Source organism: Cydia pomonella, chromosome 20 (genome assembly GCF_033807575.1).
Source record: "Cydia pomonella isolate Wapato2018A chromosome 20, ilCydPomo1, whole genome shotgun sequence".
Taxonomy (NCBI): Eukaryota; Metazoa; Arthropoda; class Insecta; order Lepidoptera; family Tortricidae; genus Cydia; species Cydia pomonella.
The window spans coordinates 16,138,210-16,158,456 of record NC_084722.1 but is presented as its reverse complement, the minus strand read 5'-3'; the positions used below and the strand labels follow the sequence as shown (position 1 = coordinate 16,158,456).

Below are 20,247 nucleotides of genomic sequence, written 5' to 3'. Positions count from 1 at the left end.
ACATTTTTGCAGTGATAATCACAGGCCCTAAAAAACCTAAAGGGTCATATGATTTAGCTATGTCCGACAGTACTGACGTTTTAGTGAAGCGTTCTGTGGGTTCCAAAATATCTACCTTAAGTTCGAAGACATCGTGATGTGAGTTCCATTTGATACCTAAAGCTTTGATGGTATCATCAAGCTTAATCTCGACACTTGGTTGATTAGTTTTTTCCGAACTAGGAATATTCTTCAACACGTCAGGACTGTTGGATGCCCATTTGTGCATTTCGAATTTCCCTTTTGCCATAGCTTGTGTGATACGACTCTGTAACTTAGTTGCTTGTTCCACGTCATTCGCACCAGTGAGTAAGTCATCCATATAAAAGTCATTACTTATAATTTCAACTAAGTCTGGGAATTGCTCTTTTTCGTCTTGTGCAAGCTGCTTCAATGTGCGAATAGCGAGGAACGGAGCACATGACGTACCATATGTCACAGTTAACAAACGTTTCTCGACGATTTCATCTTGTGGAGATGAGCGCCACAGTATGCGCTGATAGTCAACATCTTCTTTAGCGACGAGTATCTGGCGATACATTTGCTTTACGTCAGCAAGCAAACAAATCTTGTGAGTACGCCAACGAACAATGAGATCTCGCAAGTCTTGTAATAGTGATGGTCCAATAAGTAACTCTTCGTTCAGAGATGAACCATTTGACGGCTGTGCAGTTCCATCAAAGACCACGCGAAGCTTTGTTGTGCTGCTGGATTCTCTTATCACAGCGTGGTGGGGGAGATGGTAGACTTTGTGAGTTGGCTTATGTTGTGGGTCTACATCTTCTAGATGATTCAGCTTCTGATATTGATCGATGAAGTCCGCATAATCCTTCTGAAATTTAGGCTTGTTTGCGAATCTTTTCTCCATGTGCATTAGTCTCTGTAATGCGATCTGTCGAGAGTCGCCTAAGTTATTTTCGTGATCATCTTTAAAAGGTAATCGTACGACATACCGTCCATCATCTTGTCTATAGTGGGTTTCTTTATAGTGCTCTTCACATTGTTTTTCAAGATGTGTTATCGGTTTCTCATGTGGCTTGTACTCTTCAGTCTCCCAGAATTTGCGTAGGAGTTGATCTACCTCGATGAGTGCGTGGTGAGCTACAATATTGTGAGGTGGCAGATCACTTCGTGATTTAGACGCTCCAGAGAGAAACCATCCGAGTTTCGAGTTTTGTGCTATAAGCTTGTCATCGTTATATTTGTGAAGTCCGTTTAGCAAAATAAATGCATAGACCTCGGCGCCCAGTAGAACATCAATAGGTCCCGGCGATTGCATGTGAGGATCCGCTAGTTGCAATTGGGACAGGGCAGGCCATTGTGAGATGTCAAACTCCTTTGAGGGTAACCAACCATTTATCTTCGAGAGTACGTGAGCGTTAACTTGCATTATATAGTGAGTGTCTATCGGTGAGTAAATATCTAAGTTAACGACGTGTCGTGGCAATGACGCTTGATCTTCGAGACCTGTGATATTAGCTGGCTGCAAAGTCTTCTTCAGTCGCAGTAGTTGCACTGCAGACTCCGTAATGAAGGTTCCTTGTGAGCCTTGGTCAATAAGGGCTCTGAGTTGTACGAGAGAACCACTGCTATCTTTCAAGCATACCTGTGCTGTGGCTAATATCACTTGTTTTCCTCTTTGTGAGACCTTCAGACTTGTGAGTTGCTTGGTTTGTGTGTCATCAGGTTCTGTGGGTTTCTCCATAGTGACTGTATTCGCAGTTATACTCTGGTGGTGTAAAAGCGTATGGTGTTTGCGATTACAGGTTCTACATGTTGTGGCTTGTCTACAATTCCGTATGGAATGTCCTTTGACAAGGCAATTGAAGCATAAGTTGTTGTTTCTTACAAATTCTTTGCGTTGATCTATGTTGAGTTGTGCAAATTCCGTGCAGTGGCAGATGTAGTGACTTTTCTTACAATATGTGCATTCCGTATCAACTTCAGCGGTGAAAGATCCCACATTCTTTATTTTAGGTGCAGTAGCTGGTAGTTGAAATGTGGTCTCTTTCTTATCTTTCTTCTGTGTCGCTTGTACCATTTCCATCGCTCTGAATCGTCCCTCTAAGTATGATGTGAGCTTCTTATACGTGGGTAACTCTATAGATGAACCAAGCGATTGCTCCCAAGCTTTGTGAGTTTCACTATCTAACTTGGATACCACAATATGCACGATTATCGAATCCCAAGTAGTTGTGTCAATCTTCAAATTTGCTAGACTACTGAGACACTGGTTTGTAGTATCAAGAAGATCCTTGAGGCCTTTAGAGCATTCGTACGTGAGTTTCTTCTGATTGAGCAGGCGATTCAGTATGGTATTAGCTATCACTCTATCATTGCTGTAGCGGCAGACTAAGGCGTTCCAAGCCTTCCCATAATTTGCGGCTGTGAGTTCGAAATGACGGACTACTTGTTCTGCTTCACCCTTCAAGCTTGACCTCAAATAATGATGCTTGTGTATGTCACTCAGACCTGGCTCATTGTGTACCATAGAGATAAACAAATCCTTGAAGTGCATCCATTCTTGGTAATCACCGGAAAATGAAGGGAGGTTTATCGGTGGGAGTTTACTCTTTGTGACAACTTGAGGTTGAGATGCATGAGGCACTTGAGGTGAGGCACCTTCTTGTATTGTGACAGATTCCGTCAGTTCCAATAAACTAGTCTTGAACTCCATATAGAAATCTTCAACATCATTATAGAGTGCTTTCAGTTCCTTTTTCTCTTCAACGCTTACTGAAGACTTAAGAATTTCTCGGTGTTCAGCAAGGAATTGATTCCAGTATTCTTCAAGCGACTCTATCCGTATTTTCAAGTAACTTGCTGTATAACGCGTTGACGAAGTTTTCTTGTAGTTAGTGAGAAGTCTTTTAATCTGACTAAAAAGTTCTTCTTGTGATGCTATGTTAGCCATTATTGTTTTAAAATTTGCTAAGTGAATGACAGATTTCAAAGTCTATTTGATTCTAAGTTTATTTTTGAACACAATTTTTCAAAGTGTTTTTCAACCGAAATTACGCTAAGTCCAAGAATTCACAAAATCGACTAAGTCCAAAATTTAAACAAATTATTCTAAGTGTTTTTTCGACGGTTTTTTTCTAAGTCCTAAATTCACTCGAAATTGCACTATGTCTTTTTTCACACGAAATATTCTAAGTGTGTGTTACCGCGAAAATTGACTAAGTCTTTGACACTTCACATTTCCACTGTCACTGTACTCACGATTATCCTAGGTTCCGAAGGACCAATGTTCACTCCCTACACTGCACTGCACTTCCTACCTTTTGTAATGAAACACTTCACTTGACAACTTAATACTCATTTATTCCGAAACCAAATTTACCTTATAAGGGGCTGTAGAAAAATCTTAATAGCGTGAAGTAGCCGATAGATCAGCGACATCTACTGTGAAATTGGGCAACTATAAAAACTAAACATACTACATTTAACAACCGCTAAACGGTTCGAAACGTCCGAATGTATAAATAGTTATTTGTCATAAATAAATACCTGCTTGAGATTTTTTTGACGGCTTCCTAGTCGGATGTGATTTTGCCTACCAAGCAGGAGTTCCCGACTTCCCGATACAAGTGCGAAAAATTGGAAATTCTTAACGAGTGGCGATAAATTAAAACACCATCAAAGGGAGGGTTTTAAATAGACAATTACCTATTTGCTTATGTATCGTACAACGTTTTACTCTTTATATTTTCGACATGATAATTATTGTACGGTCACGTCTGAAAATATCTATACGAAAAAAAATGGTAAAAATATGTATACACGACTTTATTGCCCATATATTAACCTTTTGAACGCCCGACGGCGAAGGAACATGCCCTGCCCCGGACGCCAGCCGATCGCGGTTATTTAAGCGAAATTGAACTTTACGGAGTTCCGGAGTAAGTTCCTATTGCACTGGCGAAGCTGTCGGCTGTGGCCGTCGTTCTGAGCAATACTCCAAGAGCCGTCTGTGGCGGTCTAAAGGTTAAGGTAGTGTATACATATTTTTGGCACATTTTTCGTATCGATATTTTCAGACGTGACTGTACTAGTGCGGTAAAGAAGCACCATATATATTGTGTTCATCATAAATATTTGTTTCCGAGTTAATTATATATCGTTGTTAAGTACCCACAACACAAGCTTTACTAAGCTTACTGTGGGGCTAGGTCGGTGTGTGAAAAACGGTCCTATAATATGTGTAAATGAAGCCTTCTCCTTCATTAATTGTATATTTTATCGGTGACACTGTTTGAACTTCCGTATAGTAGTCGTTGAATAAATAACGTTACATTTTTTTTTTTTATACTACGTCGGTGGCAAACATGCATACGGCCCGCCTGATGGTAAGCAGTATCCGTAGCCTATGTACGCTTGCAACTTCAGAGGAGTTACATGCGCGTTGCCGACCCTAACCCCCTTCCACCCCTTGTTGAGCTCTGGCAACCTTACTCACCGGCAGGAACACAACACTATGAGTAGGATCTAGTGTTATTTGGCTGCGATTTTCTGTAAGGTGGAGGTAATTCTCCAGTTGGGCTCTGCTCTAGATCTGGAATGACATCCGCTGTGCTGTGCCCTACCGCACAAAGCGAGATGACATTCACAATGCCCATACCTCTCTTGTGGACGTAGTTTAAGGTCGTACCCGGGTCCAGAGTACCAGTCCAGGTACATGAAGAATAAACTAAAATATAAAGATATACGTGGAATATTAGCCTTAAATGTTGTTTCTCTTTTCAGGTAAGAGTTATAGTTAAGTTTTTGTCCAATGAAACATGCATTTCATGCATACATTGTACCTTTGTTCTTAATAAAAATGTACTCTCTTTTCAGTGCAACACAAATTGGTTTTTATTTCGCCGTGTCTCAACGGACACAATAAGATATTATATATGTATTTATTATATACAGGATGATTCATGAGACGTGAGCAGGACTAAGCCTACACAATCAGTAAATGTGAATGAACCGTTCATCATCATATTTAAGTAAAACAATCTCGCTTTATTTCTGTTATTTAACTTTTTGGGAAGGACAAATTTGATAATCTACAATCATGGACACCCTACAACACTTAATTAAGAAAGATAAAACCTCTTTAACCGTTATGACAGCAGTTTGATTATGAAGAAAACAAAATGTCACATTTGAGTGAGATACGATTTTTCAAAAGTAACCAGTCTCCGATGACATTCAATTTGTCACTTGTTATGGATAAAACAAATAGGGTGACCATACATGGCGTAAATAAATTATGACTTTTTTTTGAACAGTAAAAAAATAAAAGAACGTTAATCTCACAAATACTGGTACGAAACAGTTGCTTATAACTTACCGAATGCTCAAGCTTGATCCTGCTCACGTCTCCTGAATCACCCTGTATAATTGTACAGGAAACAAACCCGCTTGGACGCGTACTTCCTCCCGGCGCAGCGCAGCAAGCCGGCGCTGTTCGGCGTGCCCCTGCTGGTGGGCGTGGCGCACGGCATGTCGGGGCGCAGCGTGTACGCGCAGGTGTGGGCGCAGGTGGCGCGCCTGCTCAGCGCGCGCCCCCGGGACGCTAGCAACCACGCCACCGACTGGTGAGCTTAGCGATCAAAACACGGCTCGTTTTCTCAAGCTTCTCTCGAAAAAAAAAATCTACCAAGAGCATATCAATTCAATTCAATTCAATTCAATACATTTATTTCAGGTCAAATAGGCCCATATAGTTTGTTAGTAATTACATTATACTATATTAAATTAGTAAAATTACACATTTACATTAATTAGTCTTCAATGTCTTTTCGCGATTTCGGGATTCGGTCCCATAGTAAAAGTTGCTCAGTACAATCCCAAAACCTTCCCGGCAACGGGAATGCATGTATTTTTTGGCCACCTTGTAGATGGCAAATATTTATCTATCCTTTTATAAATACTTGGCGCGACTCGTGAGACACACGTTGATTGTGTCGATATAAAAGCATGCTATTCTAACTTTTCCCATTTTATTCGCAGCGACGACAGCCTCGGCTACGAGTTCCCGTTCACGTTGCGCCTCGTGTCCGGCAGCGGCGCGTGGTGCGCGCTCTGCCCGTGGCCCGCGCTGTGCCGCGGCTGCGCTCTGCCCAGCGACGACGCGCCTTTATGTACCTACGGTGAGTTATACTACAGTTCACGTTGCGCCTCGTGGCCGGCAGCGGCGCGTGGGGCGCGCTCTGCCCGTGGCCCGCGCTGTGCCGCGGCTGCGCTCTGCCCAGCGACGACGCGCCTTTATGTACCTACGGTGAGTTATACTACAGTTCACGTGGCGCCTCGTGGCCGGCAGCGGCGCGTGGTGCGCGCTCTGCCCGTGGCCCGCGCTGTGCCGCGGCTGCGCTCTGCCCAGCGACGACGCGCCTTTATGTACCTACGGTGAGTTATACTACAGTTCACGTTGCGCCTCGTGGCCGGCAGCGGCGCGTGGGGCGCGCTCTGCCCGTGGCCCGCGCTGTGCCGCGGCTGCGCTCTGCCCAGCGACGACGCGCCTTTATGTACCTACGGTGAGTTATACTACAGTTCACGTTGCGCCTCGTGGCCGGCAGCGGCGCGTGGGGCGCGCTCTGCCCGTGGCCCGCGCTGTGCCGCGGCTGCGCTCTGCCCAGCGACGACGCGCCTTTATGTACCTACGGTCAGTACACACAAATATCTACCCACACAGAACAAGTACAAAAACTATCTTTCGCATTCTTGCCTTGACCACGTAAGCGTGAATGAGAAGTTTTACGACCCGTCGTCAGTTTGGTTTCCGATATTATAGCATTGAGCGCGGTCTGGCGTAGTCCTCCGTCGACGACGCGCATAATCTGACTCCAACCATTATTCCGGTTTTTCATATTCGTAGGCAAACCTTATACAAAACACCATTAAGAAAACAAAATGGTTTAATAAGTTCCACAAGGTCAATGTTAATGATTAAATTTTATAATCATAATAAATGTTTGTTTTGACCGGTTCTAATTTTGAACGTAACATACACGTGTTGTTATGTTTAAAGGAGCCTGTCAAAACTAGAAATTAAAGTAGAATTTATCTTCGTTCCGCTTTATACGTAATTGATTATACTTATTACATTACTCACGTAAATGTAGTGTGTACAGCCAAGTTCGAAGAAAAACAAGTAATAACGAATAAGGACCTTGCGTGAATTGGAAGGGGCTGCAGCCACTAACGGGGCTGCAAATGCTTGAGAGCCTCGTTCTAAAAGCTTGAAAAACTTAAAAGTTTGTCAAGTTTTTAATACCGGTTTAGGCCACCAGATGGCACACCCAGGAGGAGGCTCTAAGGAGCGTGCGTGAACTGCAGCGACCCTTACCCGTGCTTATTGGCGCAAAGATCCACTGAGTAGTAATTAATTCCGATTCAGGCCACAGGGCAAACCAACACTCCTGCTTGCTATCTACTCTTGCTAAATTTTTACATGTCAATTTTAAAGTACATTAAATATTTTCTAACACCATTTCTCATCGCATCGTAAACATTATAAACGGAATGTTAGTGTACTATACTTAAAACCGTCATTTAAGTAATCTCCTCATACTACGCTAACTTTCCATTATGAAACGAGTTTACTTGTATTTCAGTATAAAGTTACCTGCTTTCAAATAAAATAATATGATTAAATATGAAATAAAGATTTTAAAAATAAAGGTATCCTCGCACATTTTTTCTTTACGATATTATAGTATAAGTACTGCAGAATTACATTTTTCTCTCAGTCATATCACTTAATAATAAATCCTTTCTGGAAATTACAGTAATATCTTTTTGATTAGTTACAAATTCTGTACTGGGTATCAACCTTATTAAATAACTTGGCCCCATGTTTACATGTATGTTTTTATATGGGTTCACGATTAAATATTTGCGAACACCATATCTAATCTCATCGTAAAAATTATAAACGGAATGTTAGCGTACAGTTGAAGCCGTCCTATATAAATGGACATTACAGACCTCACTGACTTTCCACCATGAAACCAGTGTGCCTGTTTTTATTGGTCGTTACCGCAGTGCTCGCGGCTAAGAGATACAACCCCAACGGCACTGAAGTCATCGATTTGAACAACTCTCTACAACTGTTCGAGGAATATATCAAGAAGTACAACAAGCATTATAAATGCGGGTTTGACAAGTGGATACATTATCAGGCTTTTTATAAAAACCTGGTGGATATAAATAGATGGAATGCACATGTGCCCGCTGGCGGTGGACAGTTTTGGATCAATAAATTTTCTGACTATACCGAGGCGGAGAGGAAACGTACACTAGGTTTTGATCCAGACCGATAGAAGACAGTATAAGACAGCACGGGGAAGGTAGAGTGTGAACTAAATTGAGCTTTATAATAAAATAATATGATTCATATTTATGAAATAAAGGTGTTTTAAATTATGGTATCCTCATACATTTTTCTTTGACTTTATTAACGCATAAGCAATGCAGAATTATGTTTTTCTCTCAGTCATATTACTTAATAATAAGTTATTTTTGGAAAATTACATTTGAATATTTTAGGAAAGTTACGAATTCTCTACTACGAATCTACCCTATTAAATAACTTGGCCCCATGTTGACATGTATGTTTTTATATGGGTTCACGATTAAATATTTGCGAACACCATTTCTAATCGCATCGTATAAATTATAATCGGAATGTTAGCGTACAATTGAAGCCGTCCTATATAAATGGACATTACAAACCTCACTGACTTTCCACCATGAAACCAGTGTGCCTGTTGTTATTGGTCGTGACCGCAGTGCTCGCGGCTAAGATACAACCCCAACGGCACTGAAGTCATCGATTTGAACAACTCTCTACAATTGTTCGAGGAATATATCAAGAAGTACAACAAGCATTATAAATGTGGGTTTGACAAGTGGATACATTATCAGGCTTTTTATAAAAACCTGGTGGATATAAATAGATGGAATGCACATGTGCCCGCTGGCGGTGGACAGTTTTGGATCAATAAATTTTCTGACTATACCGAGGCGGAGAGGAAACGTACACTAGGTTTTGATCCAGACCGATAGAAGACAGTATAAGACAGCACGGGGAAGGTAGAGTGTGAACTAAATTGAGCTTTATAATAAAATAATATGATTCATATTTATGAAATAAAGGTGTTTTAAATTATGGTATCCTCATACATTTTTCTTTCACTTTATTAACGCATAAGCAATGCAGAATTACATTTTTCTCTCAGTCATATTACTTAGGTAATAATAAGTTATTTTTGGAAAATTACAGTTGAATCTTTTAGGAAATTTACGAATTCTCTATTGGGAATCTACCCTATTAAATAACTTGGCCCCATGTTTACATGTATGTTTTTATATGGGTTCACGATTAAATATTTGCGAACACCATTTCTAATCTCATCGTAATAATTATAAACGGAATGTTAGCGTACAGTTGAAGCCGTCCTATATAATAGTATTTTATGCAACAGTTGTATAAGAAGGGTCAAAAAAGGCGAGTGGCGTGAGTTACAATGTGAGCCGGAGCCGAAGGCGTAGGCGAACATTGTAAAGGAATACGCCACGAGAATTTTTTGACCTACTTATACAACGTTGCATACAATATTTTTCCTACGAGTCAACAAAAATAAATCTTAATTTAGGTAAACAAATTACAGCAAAAGCATATAGCCAAGACGCGCGAGCATACCTTGTTACGCGCCCGGCCCGCCCCGGGCCGCGGCCGGCCGGTCGGCGACACCTCCTCGTAACTCATGAGGCCCTGGTACTTGCTACTTGCTAAATTAATTTTTTGGACAGTTTTTTCTCAATTTTGGCCACCGTAGCCTACGGAGACTAAAAAGCAACGCTAAGCGGTCTTCGTAGTCTATGAGTGTTGCTATATTACGGGTGTCACATGCGTGTTTCTGACTTATGAAGTAATTATTTTTACTATGCAACCAAATGAATATTTTGTAAGTTGGCAGCAATGCACTTAGTTTAAAACTGTATTCGTTTTGGTTTTGTTAGGTTGGTAGCCATTAATCGCAGTAACGTTATAGCGTATAAAAGCACAAGAGCTGTTATGAGGAATAGACAATATAGACTTTTCTTGAAATCTTTTATGTATGTTCTTATATTCGTGTTAATGAATGCATAAATGACAGATAACAGTAGAGGAGTAGGAAAATGGACATAACAAACCTCACTGACTTTCCACCATGAAACCAGTGTGCCTGTTGTTATTGGTCGTTACCGCAGTGCTCGCGGCTAAGAGATACAACCCCAACGGCACTGAGGTCATCGATTTGAACAACTCGCTACAACTGTTCGAGGAATATATCAAGAAATACAACAAGCATTATAAATGTGGGTTTGACAAGTGGATACATTATCAGGCTTTTTATAAAAACCTGGTGGATATAAATAGATGGAATGCGGAGGTGCCCGCTGGCGGCGGGCAGTTTGTGATCAACTCGTTTTCTGACTATACCGAAGCGGAGGAGGAAAATTTGCATGGTTACAAACCACCTAAAACTTTGAAATTTAGGTAAATTAAGGATATGGTTCTAAAAAATGCTTTGTGACTTTGATTATTGTCAAATTATGAAATGAACATCTTAAAACTATGTATTGCGTAGGTACATCGAATTTACATCCTTATACCGCTTAGTTATAAACGAATACACCTCTCTTTTATTCACTGGAGGTTTTAAAATTTTGCAAAGTCGATTACCATTTACAAATAAATTTTTTAACAATAATTTCAATTTATATTATGAACCCTATTGAATACCACTGGTAGACAAAAAAAAACTTATTAGCTTACTTGTTATTTAAAATTAACTTGGCCCTATTTTTGCATTCTAGTTTTTAACGGTACTTTTAACTTTGATTAAATATTTCTTATTTATAAACTTTGATATAATGAGATTAGTAGGTATACCAAATAAAATTACTGTATAAACAAATACACATCATAAGGAGTGGTTCAGTAAAAAAGTGGCAGTGAATAATCTAGTATATTTTTTATTTTTTACTAATTATGAAGCAGTTTTTTTTCAGTAATCTGTAATTAAAATACTCTATAATAACAATAAAATCATATTGAAAAATATCAGATTGTTTGAGATTTCTCATTTTTATTGCAATGTACTTCGTAACTTTTTGTCCAACGCAATTTGACAATGTTCACCTGCCGTTTTCCACGATGCCACACTTGAATTTCAATTTTCACAACTAGTTGTATGCTTTTAGGAATACCATCAAAAAAGTGCAATATCGAACATAAGACAATTTAATAATGTATTAAGTACCTTATCAAATTTAAAGAAAAAACTATGTTCATGAGAAACACCTCATAAATTCTCTCAGAAGACGCTGTTCAAAAAGTCTTAGGAGACATTAATATAAAAGGCGAACACTTCAATTCTCCCTTTTATTTTAAATACGATTGTATTTAATTGATTATTTCAAAAATGCGCTACTTAAATATTATCATTAAATAAAATTAAAAATCTACATAATGTACTGCTACTTTTTTTCTGAACCACAACTTACCGCGCTGACCTTCCACCACGAAAACATTCTACTTCTTACTACTTGTGACTATTGTCGCGGCCAAAAAGAACCCTAACGGTACTGAAGACATCGATTTAACCCCTTGACCGCCACAGACCGCTGCGGACGTCATCGGAAAGTCTTGCCAAGGACGCCAACGACGGCCACAGCTATCAGCTTCGCCAATGCAATAGGGACTTACGCGGGACGCCGTAAAGTTCAATTTCGTTTAAATAATCGCGATCGCCTGGCGCCCGGGGCAGGGCATATTCCTTCGTCATCTGGCTTTCAAAGGGTTAAACAAATCTCTACAGCTTCATCAAGAAATACCACAGGCATTATAGATGCCCGCACAACAAGTGGATGCACTATAAGGCTTTTTATGAAACCCTGATAGAAATAAATAATAAATAAATATTATAGGACATTATTACACAAATTGACTAAGTCCCACAGTAAGCTCAATGAGGCTTGTGTTGAGGGTACTTAGACAACGATATATATAATATATAAATATTTATAAATACTTAAATACATAGAAAACACCCATGACTCAGGAACAAATATCCATGCTCATCACACGAATAAATGCCCTTACCAGGATTTGAACCCGGGACCATCAGCTAAGACTGTATAAGACTTACGAAGTACCTAATTCTGCTACGAGTATCTAACGCGTAATGTTTCAAAAAGTGTATTTTTAAATTGTTGTCAAAACATACAGTTGCTAACTGTTAGGTTGAAAAATTATACGAATTATTGTATGGAGTTGTAGCTCCGCATACGGCAAAATGAAAGTACTTAGGTATGCGGAAAATTGGTTGCGAAATAACATTAGTAAAGTTGTGAAAACCGTAAAATACTTCATATTATATTGGCATTGGCGTGCACGATGGCAGCGCCGCTTAGCGTTCGCAACTACTGGGGAGCTGTCAACTAATGAGCCCAACAAAATAAAGATAAAATGTTTACTATAATACAGTTACCAATGTGCGGAATATTTTCGTTTTTATTCTTTTGATTAATATTAAAGTAATACGAGTTATTTAGTTAAAAATTTATTAGAAACTCTGTCGTCATTTCTTTGTCACTTGATGCTGAGTTCGTTAAGCGAACGATCGTTATATGTAGGTTCAAGTCCTGGTTGAGTCGATTACTTTCAATGTTGCGAACTAATTGTAGGTATACGGCAAGGGCAGCAGAGTTGATGTGAATGGTGACACGTAAATCTACATAGTACCAATTACAAAAAAGTAAATAAACTAGTAAGTGAATGTGAAATATTGAAGCGAAATTTAATCTGCAAGTAGGCCTCTAGGGCTCTTTATTTATGCCAGAAGAGGGGAAAGGAGCGGCGCGCGAGTCCCACACACCGAGCGTAAATGCATTCCCACTCCGTCAAAAAAAAAGGCTCTTTCTCTTCCAATCTAGTTGAACTTGAACAACAAACACTTATTTCAAAAATTTACTGTGTATGATGACCTTAAATTAAGGTCCTTAATGCAATGCGGATACCACAAAATGTAATGTTGACAGCACTAAGCAGGAGCGTAAGTACCCTAGGGCTAAGGGGGGCATGGCCCGGGGCGGCAGGCTGTCAGGGCGGCAAAACGGTTTTTTTCCTTATATGAGGTACATTATCAATATTATGAGTTCCTATAATTGGCTTCCTGTATTTACTATATTTTTCTATGTTAATGTCACAGCTGTTGGATCTCCAAATAAATAAAGAAATAAATAAATTATCATCACTTGATGGGGCGGCGAACCTAACTGGCCCGGGCGCCAATCTTTAAAATATGCCTCTGGCACTAAGTGTATGTACTTTTTGTGTAGGAAACAACGCATGCCCACAACGGTGCGCACAACAGCCACACATCGACGCGGACACCCCCGACTCCAGCTCCCCCATCGCCAGAGCCAAGCTACGGCAGAACACCGCAAGAGCGGGCGAAGACCAGGTAACACCACCCATCGTGGCCACTGTTTACTTTCGTGAACCTTATTGTAACGAGATAAGGTCGCTAATGTTCAACTAGAGTGCGTCCGCTAACTTTGCACCAAGTCAGTGATAACGCGGTCACCCCCGGCAGAACAATGCAAGAGCTGGAAAGGACAAGGTAATTAATTGCAGCTTCTGGTTATTTAATAATAATATGATCTACAGTAGAGCTTCGCTAATCCAGTGATCCCTGCAATCCGGACGCTCACGGCGCGGGCGCACTTCGTTAAAATGGGCTGAAGAAAATTACCGATAGCCGTGAATGTTTTTTCTCTGCGGCAAAAAAAAAATCGTGCGTTCATATTAAAGTGCGAAAATGTGAAGCAGAAGATCTTCGACTGCTTAGAAGTCGTTAAAGACCTTCAACCCCATTTCCTCCCCCTTGGAGATTCATTTCCAAAAATGTTTTCTTAGTAAAGTTTACAGCATTTAAAGATTCTGTTTCAATGGTTCTATATGGCTACTATGGGTTATTTGTTAATATCTATATAACTTGACTGTTTTATGTATTTAGATGAGTGGATCAACTTTTTTGGTGTTATTCTGTCCCGTCAGCCAGGCGACAATATTACGTAGGAAAGTTTATTAGAAAAAAAAATAATACGTTCCTTTAATATGCTCGGTAAATGACCTATTATGAAAAGGACTTACCGTAAAAATGTATGTTTGGTTATTTTAAATACCATAAAACTAGGGTTTTAGAAGTGACCCAGGAGACCGTAACTATGGTAACTAGAGACAAGTCGATTCACCCAGACGTATGTGTCCAGGAATCGTGTGAAGGCTCGCTTACCCGGCTGGACTTCAGCCTACTGCGGCAGCTACGCGGCCGACGCGGCGCACAGCTGGCTATCGACTGGGACCCAACTGCGTTACATCTACGGTATCAGTCCACCCGAGAAAAGGTATGTTTTTTTGTCAAGTATTTCTTCACAGACCCTTGATTTTTAGAAACAGTAACCTATTACTCAGCAGTACGATTATAACGACTGTATGTTTGATCTCCTCCATCAGATAAGTTAGATGGTATCGTCATATTACGCCGAATTACAGCTCAATCTTATCGGACCATAGTTACTCGAAAAATGATTATCAACTTAGGAAGACCCTAAAATTATCAGAGACAAAGTCGATATAATTTTTTTTTAATCGCAGGCATGGGTGATCCATCCCTCGGTCTCGGAAAGCAGCGCCCTAGCGGCCCGACCCGTGGACTTGGCCTCCTGTCTCCGAGCCTTCACCTCGCACGAGCGCCTCGAGCAGCGCTACCACTGTGCGAGATGCAGGGCCGCCCAACCCGCCACTAAAGTGCTGCAGATATGGCGGCTGCCTCCTATACTGGTGAGTCTTCCGTCATTCATCATACTTGGTGCAATCATGAGTAGAGATCCAGACAGATCCACTCTTCAGTAAATCTGTTAGTGGTGAAGAACAATACATATTACTGAAGTACTCTACCATCATTCATGATCTATTATGTGATTAATCTTTCTGATCAGCATATTAAATGTATCTTAAAGGATGGCTGATTTATCAAGTTGCTAGAATTTGATTAGCTTTTTCTTCAAAAACCATTATAGAAAGTACTGTAGGCGTGTCGACCCTAATACCGGCGTTCATTTTCCAGATAATTCACCTGAAACGGTTCCAGTACGTGAACAACAAATGGATCAAATCGCAGAAGGTGGTCAACTTCCCGTTCCAGGACTTTGATCCATCGCCATACCTCGCATCAGTTCCACAGGAAACCATCGCGAGGCACATGGAGATTAATAACATCTACAGGTACTTAACAAACTTTTGAGGTTGTGAATATAGGTTGTTGCTCAGGAAAGATTCACAGGTGAACCTTTCAGGTTGTTTACACATTAATCTTGTTCTGACCGTCCGTCAAAAACTCCGTTCTATATAGTTATATCCTGTCTCTCTTTATGTTTCTGGCTCTCTAGCGTTGTTTTACGTGTTCAGGCGGAGATCGTCAATGTTCGTGGACGTGGAAGACGCCATCTCGGAAAGCGAGAGCGAGACTGAAAGCGAAGTCGAAGAGGCTGAACCCGCCACGCCCACGGTCAAGAGCAAAGACCCGCCTAAGTTGAGGTGAGATTGACCAAACTACGACACCTACATCTTTTTTAATGACATAAATTGAGAATCTGTGATATCGTCATAACTTTTTGGGGCGCTGGTTTTACAAATTCGTCGATATCTTTAGATTATCCCATAGTTTACCATTATTTTGCCTCTTTTTTCATTTAATATGAAGTTCATAAACCCCATATCACAGTCAAAAAAGTACTTTTTAAGAAAAAAGTACACATCCAAGGGTATGACTTATTATGGTTTTTAAGTTCTATGCAAAAAAAAAGTAAGTCCTACCTGCTATATCTTCATTTCCCTATTGAATTTTCTTTGTAATATTCACTTTATGTGTGTAATTTGTAGAGTAAAAATCAACAAGCGAAGAGAGTCCTGCGAGGTCCGACGGCGGGAGCGCCTGGAGTCCACAAGTCTCCTAGCTACCCCCGTCACAGACGACAACCTGGTGGACTTCCACCAGCACCACCTCTCCGAGAGCCAGGACCCCTTCCAGCTCAAGTACCGGCTCTATGCCGTCGTGGTGAGTACTGCTAGTCTACAAGTCTCCTAGCTACCCCCGTCACAGACGACAACCTGGTGGACTTCCACCAGCACCACCTCTCCGAGAGCCAGGACCCCTTCCAGCTCAAGTACCGGCTCTATGCCGTCGTGGTGAGTACTGCTAGTCTACAAGTCTCCTAGCTACCCCCGTCACAGACGACAACCTGGTGGACTTCCACCAGCACCACCTCTCCGAGAGCCAGGACCCCTTCCAGCTCAAGTACCGGCTCTATGCCGTCGTGGTGAGTACTGCTAGTCTACAAGTCTCCTAGCTACCCCCGTCACAGACGACAACCTGGTGGACTTCCACCAGCACCACCTCTCCGAGAGCCAGGACCCCTTCCAGCTCAAGTACCGGCTCTATGCCGTCGTGGTGAGTACTGCTAGTCTACAAGTCTCCTAGCTACCCCCGTCACAGACGACAACCTGGTGGACTTCCACCAGCACCACCTCTCCGAGAGCCAGGACCCCTTCCAGCTCAAGTACCGGCTCTATGCCGTCGTGGTGAGTACTGCTAGTCTACAAGTCTCCTAGCTACCCCCGTCACAGACGACAACCTGGTGGACTTCCACCAGCACCACCTCTCCGAGAGCCAGGACCCCTTCCAGCTCAAGTACCGGCTCTATGCCGTCGTGGTGAGTACTGCTAGTCTACAAGTCTCCTAGCTACCCCCGTCACAGACGACAACCTGGTGGACTTCCACCAGCACCACCTCTCCGAGAGCCAGGACCCCTTCCAGCTCAAGTACCGGCTCTATGCCGTCGTGGTGAGTACTGCTAGTCTACAAGTCTCCTAGCTACCCCCGTCACAGACGACAACCTGGTGGACTTCCACCAGCACCACCTCTCCGAGAGCCAGGACCCCTTCCAGCTCAAGTACCGGCTCTATGCCGTCGTGGTGAGTACTGCTAGTCTACAAGTCTCCTAGCTACCCCCGTCACAGACGACAACCTGGTGGACTTCCACCAGCACCACCTCTCCGAGAGCCAGGACCCCTTCCAGCTCAAGTACCGGCTCTATGCCGTCGTGGTGAGTACTACTGGCCTGCAAGTCACCAACTACTGTCAATGATGATAACCTGGTGTTCGGTCACCATCTTCGAGAACCAGGACTTCCAACTCAAGAACCGGCTCTATGCCGTCGTGGTCGTGGTGAATACTGCTAGTCTACAAGTCTCCTAGCTACCCCCGTCACAGACGACAACCTGGTGGACTTTTACCAGCACCACCTCTCCGAGAGCCAGGACCCCTTCCTGATCAAGTACCGGCTCTATGCAGTCGTGGTGAGTACCATCGTCCAGGCGGTTCAACCTTACCTCGATTCCCGTTTGTAAACCTTATTGCGATTATATAATTTCGACCAGAGATATAATAAGTAAGGAGATTCATGACGGAGCATAATTTCACATTTCCCCCACCACTTTACTGAGACTGTGATTGACCAAACCGCGCGGCATCGTGACGCTAGAGAGAGAACAAGTCGATAAATTTACAGCTATCGATATTTTATGTTCTAAATACTCTTTATAAAGGACGCAAAGTTTCTAGGTATACATTTGGATGAGCATTGTAACTTTAATGTATATGTAACAAATTGAATACATTTATTTTCCACTCCGACAGTTACGACAATCTGTATCTCGTGAGGCAGCCCTAGTAGCATACCACGGCTACGTTATGTCTGTACTCCGCTATGGTCTTACCATATGGGGAATTCCCCTGATATGCAAAAAGCTTTTGTTAAACAAAAAAAATGTATTAGAGCTATATTTTCACTTAAGCCACTAGACTCGTGTAAACCCATATTTAAAGTACACAAACTTTTGTCGTTGCCTTCGTTACGAGTATATATATACTAAACGGCTGTATTTGTGCATAGCAATCAAAATTATTTTACTAATAACTATGAAGTTGAAACCTACAACGACCGTATATCAAAACAAAAAGACCAATTATATGTACATAAAGCTCGTTTGAAACAAACGACACAAAGTCCATATTTTATGTGAATTATGTGTGTAAAAATATATAAGATTCCAAGAATTATAAAAAATCTACATCTTAACCAGTTTAAAACAAATTTGTTTGCCTGGTTATGTGACCTAAATGTTTATACTAAAGATGATTTTTTTAATATTAAATGTACATAGTAATAGTATGTAAATAGGCTAAGTATCTGTATTTTGTTGGATCATTAACAATCCATCAAAAATACAGTTTTTTTTTTTGCATGCTCGTTGATGTAGAATATGGAGAACTTGTACATACTATATTTTTAACAACCCTATGTAACCCGTACTCCGCAAATAAAATTCATTCATTCATTTGAATTGATACAAAAACTACTGCATTGAGTAGTACAGTCAAGATCAAATATAGGGCGTCCGGTAATTTATGGACAACCTTCTAACCACCGACAGGACACCTTAGGCTGGTTCAGAAAATTGACTTATAGGTGTAGTAAGTTTTGTGGTTTTCGAGATAATAATTAATTCTTTTTTTTAGCCATTACCATACTTCACTTTATTCAAATATATACTTTATTCATGTAGGCCTAGCAACAAGCACTTATGAATAGTAAGACAGTATTACATATAATTATCTTAATCTAATTATCAGAGCAATTTATTGATGTTGTAAATATTATTCCATATATAATACTAATGAATATAATTCATAGATCAAATTTAATACTAAAACTTTCACAAAATATAGTCATGCAAAAAAAAAAAAAAATGTATAAAAAATACTAGTCTAGATTGTTTCTAGAATAAATTCTAAATGTCAAACAAATATAATAAAAACAACAAAGGAAATACATGCATTGGAATATCCATTTCATCATCATTATTCAAATATAATAAATAATTAATCATTTCGAATCACAATTAATCCCACGTTGTTTTATCATTCATGTAGTCTTGTGTGGTATAATAAGCTTTAGAAATAAGTTTACGCTTTACATGATTCTTAAATTTATTAATTGGTAACTCAGTAATATGGTTTGGAAGTTTATTATAAAATCTCACACAATTACCCATGAATGATTTTTTAATTTTATGGAGCCGAGTGAAGGGCACGGCGAACTTATGTTTATTTCTAGTATTAATATTATGAATGTCACAATTTTTCTAAAAATCGGCAATATTTTTATGCACATACAGAATATTCTCATAAATGTATTGACAGTGCACTGTCATGATGTCAATTTCCTTAAATTTATCTCTCAGTGAGTCTCTATGGTTCATTTTATATATTGCTCGAATAGCCCTCTTCTGCAGAACAAAAATGGTATTTATATCTGAAGCACCACCCCACAGTAAAATACCATATGACATAATGCTATGGAAGTAACTAAAATATACTAATCGAGCTGTTTTGACATCAGTTAACTGACGGATTTTGCTTACTGCAAAAGCTGCAGAACTCAGTCTATTCGAAAGAGTAGCAATATGGGGACCCCACTGGAGTTTAGAATCTAAAGTTATACCAAGAAAAACTGTACTATCAACTAATTCCAATTCCTCATCCTTCACAATGACACTTGTTTTTACATGCCTTACATTACTAGTGACAAACTTAATACATTTAGTCTTATTCTCATTTAACAATAAATTATTAACATTGAACCAATTTACTACTTTTGAAATAGCATCGTTTACATCATTGTAAGCTTGTTGCTGTCGTTTGACTTTGAAAATAAGTGAAGTGTCGTCTGCAAACAATACTATATCATGGTGGGTCTTTACAAGGAATGGCAAGTCATTTATGTAGATAAGGAACAGGAAAGGTCCCAATATTGACCCCTGTGGTACACCCATAGAGACCAATGACCCCGGTGATCGCTGTCCATTCACATCGACCCTTTGTATTCTACCATTTAAGTAGGACTTAAGTAAATCCAGTGCCGCTCCTCTAACTCCATAATAGTGTAGTTTCCTGATTAATGTTTCATGACAAACGCAGTCGAAGGCCTTAGACAAATCACAGAAGATACCTATAGCATCTCGTGACTCCTCCCAGG

General features: G+C 40.5%; 1 protein-coding gene across 1 annotated transcript in view; it reads left to right on the top strand.

The window, feature by feature from the left end:
• LOC133529336 (ubiquitin carboxyl-terminal hydrolase 32) overlaps window positions 1-20,247 on the top strand; it is a 110,050-nt gene that overhangs the window by 79,699 nt on the left and 10,104 nt on the right. The window contains exons 24-32 of the mRNA XM_061867032.1: window positions 5,439-5,627; window positions 6,043-6,440; window positions 6,572-6,694; window positions 13,423-13,547; window positions 14,359-14,493; window positions 14,744-14,929; window positions 15,216-15,373; window positions 15,557-15,685; window positions 16,031-16,205. Of these exons, the coding sequence (XP_061723016.1) occupies window positions 5,439-5,627; window positions 6,043-6,440; window positions 6,572-6,694; window positions 13,423-13,547; window positions 14,359-14,493; window positions 14,744-14,929; window positions 15,216-15,373; window positions 15,557-15,685; window positions 16,031-16,205 (1,618 nt within the window). The remainder of the gene's footprint in view (window positions 1-5,438; window positions 5,628-6,042; window positions 6,441-6,571; window positions 6,695-13,422; window positions 13,548-14,358; window positions 14,494-14,743; window positions 14,930-15,215; window positions 15,374-15,556; window positions 15,686-16,030; window positions 16,206-20,247) is intronic.